The sequence below is a fragment of the Cynocephalus volans genome, chromosome 3 (assembly GCF_027409185.1).
Source record: "Cynocephalus volans isolate mCynVol1 chromosome 3, mCynVol1.pri, whole genome shotgun sequence".
NCBI lineage: Eukaryota > Metazoa > Chordata > Mammalia > Dermoptera > Cynocephalidae > Cynocephalus > Cynocephalus volans.
The window spans coordinates 146,507,804-146,520,914 of record NC_084462.1 but is presented as its reverse complement, the minus strand read 5'-3'; the positions used below and the strand labels follow the sequence as shown (position 1 = coordinate 146,520,914).

The window sequence follows — 13,111 nt, the reverse complement described above, 5'->3', positions numbered from 1 at the left end:
CTTGCTTGATGCTATAAACCAAGTCATCTTATAGAAGCTTTGCCTAGAAAAACAATCAGGATCCTGACCACATCTTGGTCCTTTAAAATGGATGTATATCTGCATAGGAAAAGGCATTTTCATAAAGGTCCCTACTTGCTTCTGATTGAATGACGTTTGGGACCACCAGCCAATGCCGGCAAGATAATGGAAATTTCCTTCCATTAGTCTAGGGCAGGGTTTCTCAACCTCAGCACTACTGGCATTTTGAGCTGGCTAATTCTTTGTTGTGAGGTGCTATCCTGTGTGTTGTAGGATATTTAACAGCATCCCTGGCTTCTACCTGCTAGGTGCCCGTAGCATTCTCTACCCCAGCTCTAACAACCAAAAATGTCTCTAGACATTGCCAAATATCCCCTGGGGGCAGAATTGCCCTGTTAAGAACCAACCTCTGGGTTAGGGCAGTGGTTGACTGATATCCAATGTGGGGCAATTCTGTTTTGTTATTTACTCATTGAACACAATCTTCAGCACCCTGCACTCCCTGGAGCAACCCTGGATCCCTGGAGCAACCCTGGATCATGGTGATATCCCCATTTACTTCCACATGGGCCAGGAGGAGAAAGGCTGATTCAGGGTATGGTGCTGTCTGGGACAATTAATTAGAAATAATCGAAGTTACCTCCTCTATGTAAGCCTTGGGAAGAGGCAGTCCAGCAGTAACCTGGAAAGAGAGGAAACAAAGTCAGAGGCATTTTCTATTTTCAATTAGATTCTAGCTTAAAATTGTCATGTGTTAAAAATAGAAGGCTGCATGCTTGGAGGGATATAGGGCAGTGTAAGGGTGTTTGCTGCCCTAAGGATTTGGCCATGCGCCAGCCATACAGCACAGAACAAGATGACTGCTTGGAGAAGAGTGGGAGGCCTTCGTGACCTGACTTAAGGAAGTGAGAAGGGACAGATCTGACTGCAGAGGTGGACAGGGATGTGTTCTAGGCAGGCGTGATGCACTCAGCCAGTGAAGGACACGCAGTGGGCGTGGAAGTAAAGGGAGTGTCGGGGAAAAGGCAGCTGTTCACCCTGCAAAAGTCACCCTGAAGTGTCCCTCAACAAAGTCTGTGATGAGGTCTGTGATGGTTTCATGAGCTGGTCCACAGAACCAAACCTCGCCTTGGTGGAGCTGAACTGTAGAGCAGGAACAATACAAAGATGAGGGGAAACAGGATTTTCTTCCTCTGTTGTAGAGTATTCTTAAGGTGTCTGAACATTTAAGAATAAATTCAATGTATGGAGGCTCCTGGTGCCTCACGTCCTGATCTGTGTGGTGGCTCAGCCCTGCTGCATCCACAGGGATGAGCAAGGGGGTGAAGGTGCCGACTCCACAGACCCCACTGTGGGCAGTGGACAGTGAGGAAGAAGCCTCCAGCCAGGTTCTCTCTCATTCCATAGGGAGATTGTGCTGTTCCAGGTTCCAGCTCCAGAAGGGGCCATGGGGAGGCAGGGTGGAAAGCAGGGACCTTACACATAGCTTCCCGTCTGCGAGGCAATGTGAGGAGCAGTCTGGCTCCTTGACAGAGCTATATGTGCAAAGACCTCCTCTCAGTGCTGCCCAGGTTAAAACCCAGCATCATCATTTTTTAGATGATGAGGTCAGGAGGAAGGAAGGAAAGGAGGCACAGTGGTGTACAGATGAGTGGGGCGGGGGTGCAAGAGAGAAATGTGGGTTATGATCAGAAAGAAATGGGGAGTCTATCATGCACTATTAGCAGAAAGGGGTGTCCTGGGTCAAGAGAGCCTTTGGTATCTTGGTGCCACTAAGACTGGAGAGGGGTTGGGGCTGTGTTACAGCAGTGTTCTCATAGTGTTGTCTCGGGACCTAACCCTCAGGGGGTCTGCAAGGTCAAAGCTGTTTCCATAATAGTGCTAAGATGGTATGGCCCCTTTCCCTCTCTTTTTCTCATTGAGTGTACAGTGGCCTTTTCCAAAGGTTATGTGACATGATATCACAACAGATCAAATGCAGAAGATGATAATCCAGCTGTCTTCAATGAAGACAGATGCAGACAAGATCTGAAAAATGTACAATGCCTAAATTTTGTTTTGGGAAGCATAATAAATCTTCATTTAAAAAAAATGTTCTTTGGGGCCGGCCTGTGGCTCACTCGGGAGAGTGTGGTGCTGACAACACCAAGGCCACAGGTTCGGATCCCATATAGGGATGGCCAGTTAGCTCACTGGGTGAGCGTGGTGCTGACAACACCAAGCCAAGGGTTAAGATCCCCTTACGGTCATCTTTAAAAAAAAAAAAAAAAAAAGTTCTTTATATTTATACATAACTCAGTTTAAATTTCTAATATAATAAATATCAATAACTATAAGCCGCATAAACTCTTTTAGGCCCTCAATAATTTTTAAGAGTGTAAAGAGGTTCTGAGGCCAAAACGCTTGAGAACTGACATATCAGAAAAAATCCTGATCGCTACACTAAGGTACATTGATTTTATTCTGTAGGTGAGAGAGCTCTTCTTTCCTAAGTTACAATACAAGCTCTTGGGGAATAAGAATTTAATACTTCAAATAATTTCTGAAAACTAGCACCATATTTTTACATGCAGGTGCTGAAGAAAATGTGTTAAAATACTAGGGCAAAAAGTGCAAGTCCTAAGCAGTAGGAATTCAGAAAAATACAAAATTCAGGTTGGAGCTGAAGATAAGCTAGCTCTGTTTCTCGCTATTACCCGGTGCAGTCTCGAGCAGATCGACCATTCTCCTCCTGCCCTCACTGTCCTTTCTCCTTCCTCCTACTCCAGCCTGCTAGTGGCCCTGTCGAGCAAGGATGACTCAAGAAGCGGCTGGCCTCTGTCTCAGCTAAATGGTTTGGTTGGCTGCCAGTGCCACTATTTAGAGGGAAAATGGGATTCAGATTTTAAAAGAAGAGTCTGAACATAAAGGAATATTTTTGCAGGAATAGCCAAGCGCATGTCCTTGGAAGGGTTCAGATATCATCAGATGTTTTCCTCAGAAAGGTAGGCCATGAAGCTAGTGTGGACCCTCTTAAAATACAGAGAGCTGAGGGCCGGCCCGTGGCTCACTCGGGAGAGTGCGGTGCTGATAACACCAAGGCCACGGGTTCGGATCCCATATACGGATGGCCGGTTCGCTCACTGGCTGAGCGTGGTGCTGACAACACCAAGTCAAGGGTTAAGATCCCCTTACCGGTCATCTTCTAAAAAAAAAAATGCCAAGAGCTGACAGTGCCTATGAGCAATAAGGCGGCCAGCACAAGAGCTGTCTGACTATCGTTGCTTTTGGCACCCTATTAATCACAAGGATAAGAGCGGCTTCATGAAGAAGTAGGTACATGTCATCTAACTTCCTTTCAGCCTTCAGAACATTGGGATAATCAGACTCTTCCAACCCTTGACCCTCACCGTGGGGCCGCCTCCGTGCATTTTAAGAGCCCGGACAGTGGCAACAAGCACCACCACGTGAGGGCGGAGACCAGAATACCGGCATTTGATGTTAAAAAACTTTTCCATTCCAATGTCTGCTCCGAATCCTGCTTCAGTCACTGTGAGGAAAGAAAAAAGCAACTGTAAGAATGCCTTTCCAGGGCCGGCCCGTGGCTCACTCGGGAGAGTGGGTGCTGATAACACCAAGGCCCCAGGTTTGGATCCCATATAGGAATGACCAGTTTGCTCACTGGCTGAGTGTGGTGGTGACAACACCAAGTCAAGGGTTAAGAGCCCCTTACCGGTCATCTTTAAAAAAAAAAAAAAAATTCTATTCACTGATTTTGTAAAAATACGCACCTACAAACCCTTCAGCGCCAACAAGCTTGAGTGCAACCCGGTCAGCAATGATAGAGGAATTCCCATGTGCGATGTTAGCAAATGGTCCAGCATGAACAAACACCGGGGTGCCCTGTGGAAACCGAGACATCAAGAGTGAAGCTGTCAATCCTGCTTCAAAGTTGGATCACACAGTCAAGGGTATGTAATTTAGTTAGAATCCTAAAGAAAAAGACTTCCCAGAGGGAAAATACAAAGCCATCTCTTTTATTTCAGTCGTGTCCAGTCACAACTGTGAGAAAGAATGGGTAGAAAGAGATAAGCAGGTGGAGGATTGTCTCTGACTCCCCAAAGAAAGTGTGCTTTATTAAGCTATACTACAAAGCTATAATAACCAAAACAGTATGGTACTGGCATAAAAACAGACACACTGACCAATGGAATAGAATAGAGAAACCAGAAATCAACCCACACACTTACTGCCATCTGATCTTTGACAAAGGCACCAAGCCTATTCACTGGGTAAGGGACTGCCTCTTCAGCAAATGGTGCTGGGATAACTGGATATCCATATGCAGGAGAATGAAACTAGATCCATACCTCTCACCGTATACTAAAATCAACTCAAAATGGATTAAGGATTTAAATATACACCCTGAAACAATAAAACTTCTTAAAGAAAACATAGGAGAAACACTTCAGGAAATAGGACTGGGCACAGACTTCATGAATACGACCCCAAAAGCACGGGCAACCAAAGGAAAAATAAACAAATGGGATTATATCAAACTAAAAAGCTTCTGCACAGCAAAAGAAACAATTAACAGAGTTAAAAGACAACCAACAGAGTGGGAGAAAATATTTGCAAAATATACATCTGACAAAGGATTAATATCCAGAATATATAAGGAACTCAAACAACTTTACAAGAAGAAAACAAGCAACCCAATTAAAAAATGGGCAAAAGAGCTAAGTAGGCATTTCTCTAAGGAAGATATACAAATGGCCAACAGACATATGAAAAAATGCTCAACATAACTCAGCATCCGGGAAATGCAAATCAAAACCACATTGAGATACCATCTAACCCCTGTTAGGATGGCTAAAATCCAAAAGACTATGAACGATAAATGCTGGCGAGGCTGCGGAGAAAAAGGAACTCTCATACATTGTTGGTGGGACTGCAAAATGGTGCAGCCTCTATGGAAAATGGTATGGAGGTTCCTCAAACAATTGCAGATAGATCTACCATACGACCCAGCTATCCCACTGTTGGGAATATACCCAGAGGAATGGAAATCATCAAGTCGAAGGTATACCTGTTCCCCAGTGTTTATCGCAGCACTCTTTACAATAGCCAAGAGTTGGAACCAGCCCAAATGCCCATCATCAGATGAGTGGATACGGAAAATGTGGTACATCTACACAATGGAATACTACTCAGCTATAAAAACGAATGAAATACTGCCATTTGCAACAACATGGATGGACCTTGAGAGAATTATATTAAGTGAAACAAGTCAGGCACAGAAAGAGAAATACCACATGTTCTCACTTATTGGAGGGAGCTAAAAATTAATATATAAATTCACACACACACACACACACACACACACACACACACACACACACACACACACACACACAAACCGGCGGGCGGGAAGAAGATATAACAACCACAATTATTTGAAGTTGATACAACAAGCAAACAGAAAGGACATTGTTGGGGGGGAGGGGGGGAGGGAGAAGGGAGGGAGGTTTTGGTGATGGGAGCAATAATCAGCTACAATGTATATCGACAAAATAAAATTAAAAAAAAAAAAAAAACATATGTAAGAAACCATGTATGATAATATTAAGCTTGTAGGACCTCTTTAACTACTAGGTATCTCTTCTAATAATTTCACATCTCCTTTGATATCTAGCATGTCAGTCTTTTTAGTATCTTCCAATCTGCAAACACTTGTATGAATTCCAAAAAAATGCTTATTATTCACTGTGATCTTGAAGCATTAATGTCACAATTATGACCTACAATTAAAAAGTAAATATTGTTTTAAAAAAAAAAAAAAAAAGAAAGTGTGCTTTATACCTACTCTGCTCTGATTGTCAAAAACCAGTGCAGGAAGGCAGGAGGAGTTACTCTGCTCACCTCTAATGTCTGCATGAGATTGGGCTTGATTGCATCCTTCATAAGCACTGTCAACGCACCGCTCACCCCCTACAAAACAAATATATGAAGTGTCAACTCCTACCAGCAAAAAACCCAACCTTCTGAAAACAACATTCAACATTCTAGGTCTTCCCTTTGTAGCCATCTTGGACCAATTAGTACATTCACCTGAACTGGATCATCTATTCATTTTTGCTTTGGATACACTATGAAGTTTCCAGTTATTTTAAGCAGAAAAAACAAACAGAATGAAAATGACATTCACATACAACTTCTGGAAAAACATGTAATTCTGTCAACAAGTATCTCAATCAAGCTCTGCTGCTGATTCATGTGGGGAACACATTTTAGACTAGTCTACAGCATGGAAATGCGAGTTCATGGAGTACTAAGTTATTTGTAACTTTGTATCTGGACAAAAATGACCATAAACCATATTTAATGTGTTTCCCAAAACCGAAACTAAAATATAACCCAGGAGTTCAATACCAGCTCTTAAATATGATGTCCCTCTTTTAAGCCTATCCGATCCTAGCTGATAAAACCAGTAACAAAGAATGGTTTCCGTTTATATTCAATTTTAATGAGTTTCTAAATTTAAGGTCTGTATGTTAAAATTTAAAACACATATTAACCAAAAACAAACAAACAAACAAACAAAAAAACACATATTAACCTATTAATTGTGAAAATGGGAAGTTCATATCTTGCCCCTTTTCTGAATTCATCTGCCATACCACTAATCACAGGCCAACTATTTTGGTGTGTATCAACACAAACAAGCTTTTAAAAAATTAATCTATAAGAATTCTCCTGTCAAACCTCATATGACCACACAGACAGTTCAGAAATAACCCTGAGATGGAGAACTAGCTTAGTAGGACCATCAGACAAACTGACTAATGAGTTATTCCACATGTAGTCATCAGTGTGGATGTGGTAGCCGACAAGCCTCATGAAAAGAGGTCTCTGTGCAGGAAGCCAGGCGTCATCGTGAAGGGCCAGGGTGGAACTCCAGGCTCAGCTACTAAGGGCCTCACAGGACTCCTAATATTCTTTGCAAACTGAAGTCATACACCTGCACTTAGAGATGCTCACAGGATGAAGATGTTACTCAAGTCAGCTGGAACTTGCGGTCTATTACTGGAGCATACCACCTATTATTCACTATGTAGTACTTCCTTCAAATTTCATGGTTATCTTTTTTTTTTTTTTTCCTTTCTTTTTTTAGCAGCTGGCCAGTACAGGGATTGAACCCTGGATCTTGGTGATAATTATCTTGTGCAAAGTCGGTTAAATTGATGAGTTAATTGCAATATGTTAAGTACAGCATAACTTTTGTTATCAGTAACCACCGAGAGACCCCAGGACAATGGACACAGATGTGTCACAAAGCCTGGGGAGCCTGGGCGCTCACCAGATCTTCAGCACTGATGGGCTCCCCTTTCTTGCTGGATGCCACCACCATTCTGCCCAGTCTCTCTCTCATGTCTTCTAGAGAACTGGTGAGAGCCAGGACAGCCATGATTTCACTGGCCACAGAGATATCAAACTGGGTCTGTGGGCAGGGAAAAGAGACAACAGCAAAAACCTTGTGTTAAACCAGAAGCATGAATTGTGAAAATAATCCTTTTTCTGAGGCTTAAACAAATAGCTTAAAATTAAACATAATTTTACACAAAAAACAATAAAAATAATCCTCCAACAGCAAAAATTTGTAATTAATTATTCCAAGACTTTGAGTTGTCAATTTTTAAAAATAAATGTTCTAGTAGAACCATTAAGCTATTTTATCCCTATGAAGGCAGCTTGTAATCACATAGTTATGGTTTCCCTAACATACAAGGCAACAATACGGCAGCTCTTACACCCAAGAGACGTACTGCAAATGGCTACAATAAAAAAGCAATTTTAATTAATTTATATGCAAGGATTTTTCACTTGGGGCTCTCCACCTCCAGGAAAAAATGCTGGGGGAAAAACGCACAGGTGACACATGGGATTTATTGCAAAAGCTGTCAGGAGTGCTCAATACCACACCTACTCCCTTCCATTTTAAAAAGGAGAAGGCAGAACAACACCTGGCAGTATCAGTCGTATGGGAGAGGATGGAGGAGGAGAGAAGCCGCAAGATCTAGTTCACACGAACTAATTTACTTGGAGAGACAGTTACCGTCCGTGTGTGCCCTTTCTCCGTTGGAGCTTGTCCAATTGTGATCTTCCTCAGGAATCTATCATTGGTATCCAGCACTACAGTAGAATGGGAAGATACAGAACAATTATTAGTAAAAGGACCATAAAGTTAAAGAAAGCAGCAGAGTTTTAAAGCAACAAGGCTAATTTAATGACTGTCTATTAATATTTGATTACAACACTGATGACAAAGCTAGAACATGGGTTCAAGTTTTAAAAAACGATATTCACGTACCATAAATGTACAGGAATTATTTTTAAAGCAAAGCAATGTGGCGTGGCTTGGTTTTATTCCATCTGGAGAATTCAAACAATAAACTAGAAATCTGGAACCTATTTTAAAACATATTCCATGTTACAAGAAAAACAGAGCAGTCCACATTTTTTCAAAAGGCCAAGGTTTGTGTTGTTGCTCTGTGGGATGACCCACTAACCTTACACCGTCCTGAGAAACACACAAGCCATAAACTCAGGGCAAGTGCAAATGCCTTTTGAAACATGCCAGGTAACAGGCATGGTATTTCCTTTAGCTCCTTATAAGAAGTCATTTCTATTCTGATGATGGAGTATCTATCTAGTCGTAAAACCTTGGAAAACATGGTAAAGATCAACCAATTAACCAATCTTAATCCCATCTCCCAGGACTAACTACTGCTAACATTTTAGTGTATTCCCAATTTTGGTTTTTATATGCACAGTATAATAGGAAATATATTTATTCTTTGTCTTGGGTTGCTAGCACACAAGGCTCCAAGAGCCCTTGGAATTTCAAGGGTGATAGGAATGTCTTGTTATTCATAACAAACCCCTTTTGATCATACCTGAGTTTATGCTAAAGAGGTACCTTAGGGTCAGTCCCCTAGACAGCCTCAGGAGGGGCGTGGCCACCAAAACGACCAAGGGATTAGAGGGTTGGAACTTTCAGCCCCACCCACAAACCACTGGGAAAGGGACCAAGGGATGAAGATTAAGCTCTATAAAAACTCTTGAACCACAAGGTCTGATGAGCCTCTAGAGTGGCGAACACATCAAGGTGCTGGGAGGGTGACGCACCCAAGGCATCTCTTCCATCTGGCTGTCCCTGAGTTGTATCCTTTGTAATAAACTGGTAAACATAAGTCACGTTTCCCTGAGTTCTGTGCGTCGTTCTAGCAAATGATCGATCCTGAGGAGGGGGTTGTGGGAATCTACAATTTATAGCCAGTGGTCAGAAGCATACATGACAACCTGGACTTGGGATAGGTGTCTGAAGTGGTGATAGTCTTGTGGACAGAGGCCTCAACCTGAGGGATCTGCTCCAGACAGTGTCAGAATTAAGTTGTAGGACACCCAGTCAGTATCCACTGGAGAGCTAAAATGAATTGTTGGAGGAAAAACCTACACATCTGGCGTCAGAAGTGAAGCACTGAGCGTAGTGTGAGCATAGCAAGGAAACCAGAGTTTGCATGTCAGTACAAAATGCCAAACAGTAACAACAAAACACAAATGAACAACGATGCAAAAACCAGTTCATACTCTGTACGGGTCAAAGAAGAGAAGCATATATAAGGCACTTGATAACACACCAAATCATTTTCCATAAAGACTGTAATAATTTAAACACCAAGAGCAGTGCCTCATACGGCACTCAGAGACACACCACACTTGATAAGTGAAGGATGTAATGTGTTGTTGGAGCCAACACAGTTTTCAAAAAAATATAATATCACGTTGCTTGCAACTAATTTTTCTGTATAAAATAGTCAGTCAATAGGTATGATCCATTTTTTCCTTGTCTGCTTCTACTTAGAAAGCATGAATTAGACACAAAGCAAAGGAATGAGATACTAAATTTTCAAAATGGATCTTTAGCTTATTCCTTATAAAATATTACACCATTTGTCTAAAGCTATTGAAGCAAAGGAAGAGAAATGCCAGTGTGGTTTTAGATATTAAGTGTAATCTTAAAAATGCCGTTAGCTAGTGATAGTTACTGAGCCAATGAAGATTACAAAAAACAGTCAATAAATTGCCTTTAGCTGCACTCTGCTCAACTGAATGAAACTTCCTTCTCAGCAGTGATACAGGCTAGATGGATAAACTGTTAGTACAAAATAAAATTCTAAGCCACACTAGCTCTCCATAGAGAAAAGCATGGCAGTGAAGCCAGGCAACTTGCTCACTAAACTGCTAAGTATTTAAACCTTGAAGAGTAACCTAATGTGTTACAAGCGAATTTAATAAAATGAGGTAAAAAATGATTAGGCAAGCTAGAGAGCTACAAGAAAAATCAAGTCACTTATGCCAGACAAGAGTTCTGAGAATAAAGGGCACACACGATTCAAGAAGTGATTAAACTAATTTCTCACTTCATGACACCAAAACTTTTTTCATAAAATGAAACTTGCAAAATGTTACTTTTGGTTTAAGAACTTCCTTGAAAACACCCTCATTTGAATCAACACTGTATAGACAGCAAAATGATCAACAAATCCAACAAAGGGAGATTTGATTACAGCTAATAAGAAGAGATACTGATAGGGGTGGTAAGAAAAACAAATAATGTCACCATCTTGGTCATGCCTTAACCATGAAAATACCAACACCCAAGTTTCTGGACCTCACATTTTAACAGCTCTTCTGGAGGGTATGGGGTGTGCAGTATAACCAAAACAAATGGAGCCTGTATACTGCTGTGGTACCTCTTTGCCAAGTTATGGTTTCTGCATCAATGTCCAATCTTGCAAATCTGTTTATCTCTTCATCTGTTAGTGTGGTAGGGTCAGTCTTTTCAATTCCTAGTCTCTAAAGAGGTAGGAAAATTAGAACATAAAATAAAACAAAACAAACTGAAGCATAATAAATTTAAAAAAAATTTTTTTAACCCTTGTCTCATGATAGGGTCCCCTCTAGGAAATGCAAACCATCTTAAATTCAGAAAGGAAAACTATAATCCCTTGGCTAAACCTGGTGTTATTTCCTACTCACACATGTACAAAGGTATTATTAATGTGTTTGTCACTATAACTGAGCATCAGAGGAATTTTCCTAAACCTTGCCCTAAATAAGCACAGTGACCAAGAAGTGTTGCAAGACACATATGCACTTTTTAAATTCATCAAACCCAAATATATTGAAAGAAAAAGCAATGGGCAAAGCTTTTTCAATCAGACAATCAAGAAGCCCAATTCAAATGAAATTTTAGGAAGGACAGAAATAAATACAAATCAGTAAAGATCAATGTAAATCACTTTTATATGCTTTTTATGTGGTGCTATACTTTTGCTGACTTCTTACAGTTCCAAAAGACACAAAAAGGGTTTCTATTTTCCTCCTCACAGAATTTGGAAATTTTATTTATTTATAATGTATGCCCAAGTAATATCCTGAAATGGAAAATGTTTATAAAATATGTTCCCCTTTTCTTCTAACTCATGGTAGTTCTGAGTGGGTCACAGCAAGCCCTACTCTTCCCATAGTTCCTTTTTTTATTTTTAATTTTAATTTTTAATTTTTTTGGCAGCTGGACAGTATGGGGATCTGAACTTGTGACCTCGGAGTTATCAGCACCATGTTCTAACCAAGTGAGCTAACTCCAGCCCCATAGTTCCTTTCTTGTGCTATGAGGACCTGTTTTGAAACTGCGGATACGTTTCAAAGTTGGCCGCTGGCTGCCCTATCCAATAGCCCCACAAGCCTGACAGGACGTTGTTTACAGGAGCCAGCAAAACCCTTGATCACTATGCTAAGAACCTGCTGCTGACAACCACTCTTGAGTGAGCGCCATGGGGCATCAGTGATAACACCGCAACAGAGGATGCCTGGGGACACAAGAACAGGAGACCTAGGTTCCAGTTCTAACTGCAAATGGTAACGTAGCCTCGGGCAAGCCTCTTGGTTTAAAATTCTAGAGCCTTTTTTTTTTTTTTCTATCACTGATTGGTGTGAGCTAAAATTCAGGAGCTTTTTAAAGGATCATACAGCCTAACCCCTCCCCACAACTGACAGAAAGTTCCATTAGCAAAGGTAAGATTAGAAGTCTCCTGCTCTCCGGCCGAGCCGTGGCGCACTCGGAAGAGTGCAGCGCTGCGCCGCGGGTTCGGATCCTATATAGGAATGGCCGGTGCACTCACTGGCTGAGTGCCGGTCACGAAAAAGACAAAAAAAAAAAAAAAAAAAAAAAAAAAAAAAAAAAAGAAGTCTCCTGCTCTTTTCATGGTAAATTGCTGCCTCGCAGAACACAACTCTGTTGTAAGTAATAGTTAATTATCTGAATAATAGTCAATTTATCTGATGTTAGGATGAGAGGGGAGAAGGTTGAGAAAACAAAATAAGGTAAGGACACAAAAATCAACTACAATGTATATTGAGAAGTTAAAATAAAACAAACAAACAAACCAAAAAACCAAAATAAGGTAGGGAATATTAAATTGCTTAAAAGTTAGCTGTCCTCAAAAAAAAAAGTTGTTCTCAAAATAATGCACATACATATAGTGACAGAATTGTAAAGCAAGTTGAGCAAAATGTAAACAATTAATGCATCTGGATAAAGGGAAGCTCCAAGTCCTATTCTTGCAGCATCAAAATATAAAAATTAAAAATTAAAAATAAAGTAGAACCATTATTGATAATAAGCAGCACACACCACTGAATGCTTACATGCGCCATGCTGTCTAAAGAACATATGTATAACATTTCTTTCCATACTTCTTCAGTAAAGTAATACATGAATATATTTTTGAATTTTATTTTTAAAAGTCTCTTGTGCTATTCCTTCACAGTCACACCCTCCCTCAACCCACAGCCTTTCGTACCCACTGATGTGTTCTCCATCACTATAGTTTTGTCCTATTGAGAATGTCATATAAATGGAAGCATACAGTATACAGCCTTTTGAGACAAGCTTCTTTCACTCAGCATAATGCCTTCGAGAGTCATCTAAGTTGTTGTACGTATCAATAGCTCACTTCTTTTTAACCCTGGATGTACCAAAGTT

At 40.8% G+C, this 13,111-nt stretch overlaps 1 protein-coding gene across 1 annotated transcript in view; it reads right to left on the bottom strand.

Moving 5' to 3' along the window:
- MTHFD1 (methylenetetrahydrofolate dehydrogenase, cyclohydrolase and formyltetrahydrofolate synthetase 1) overlaps positions 1–13,111 on the bottom strand; it is a 58,480-nt gene that overhangs the window by 11,254 nt on the left and 34,115 nt on the right. Inside the window, exons 16-22 of the mRNA XM_063088848.1 lie at positions 10,818–10,920; positions 8,117–8,193; positions 7,361–7,501; positions 5,923–5,991; positions 3,792–3,903; positions 3,411–3,550; positions 662–703 (exon numbers count right to left, since the gene is read on the bottom strand). Coding sequence (XP_062944918.1) covers positions 662–703; positions 3,411–3,550; positions 3,792–3,903; positions 5,923–5,991; positions 7,361–7,501; positions 8,117–8,193; positions 10,818–10,920 — 684 coding nt within the window. The remainder of the gene's footprint in view (positions 1–661; positions 704–3,410; positions 3,551–3,791; positions 3,904–5,922; positions 5,992–7,360; positions 7,502–8,116; positions 8,194–10,817; positions 10,921–13,111) is intronic.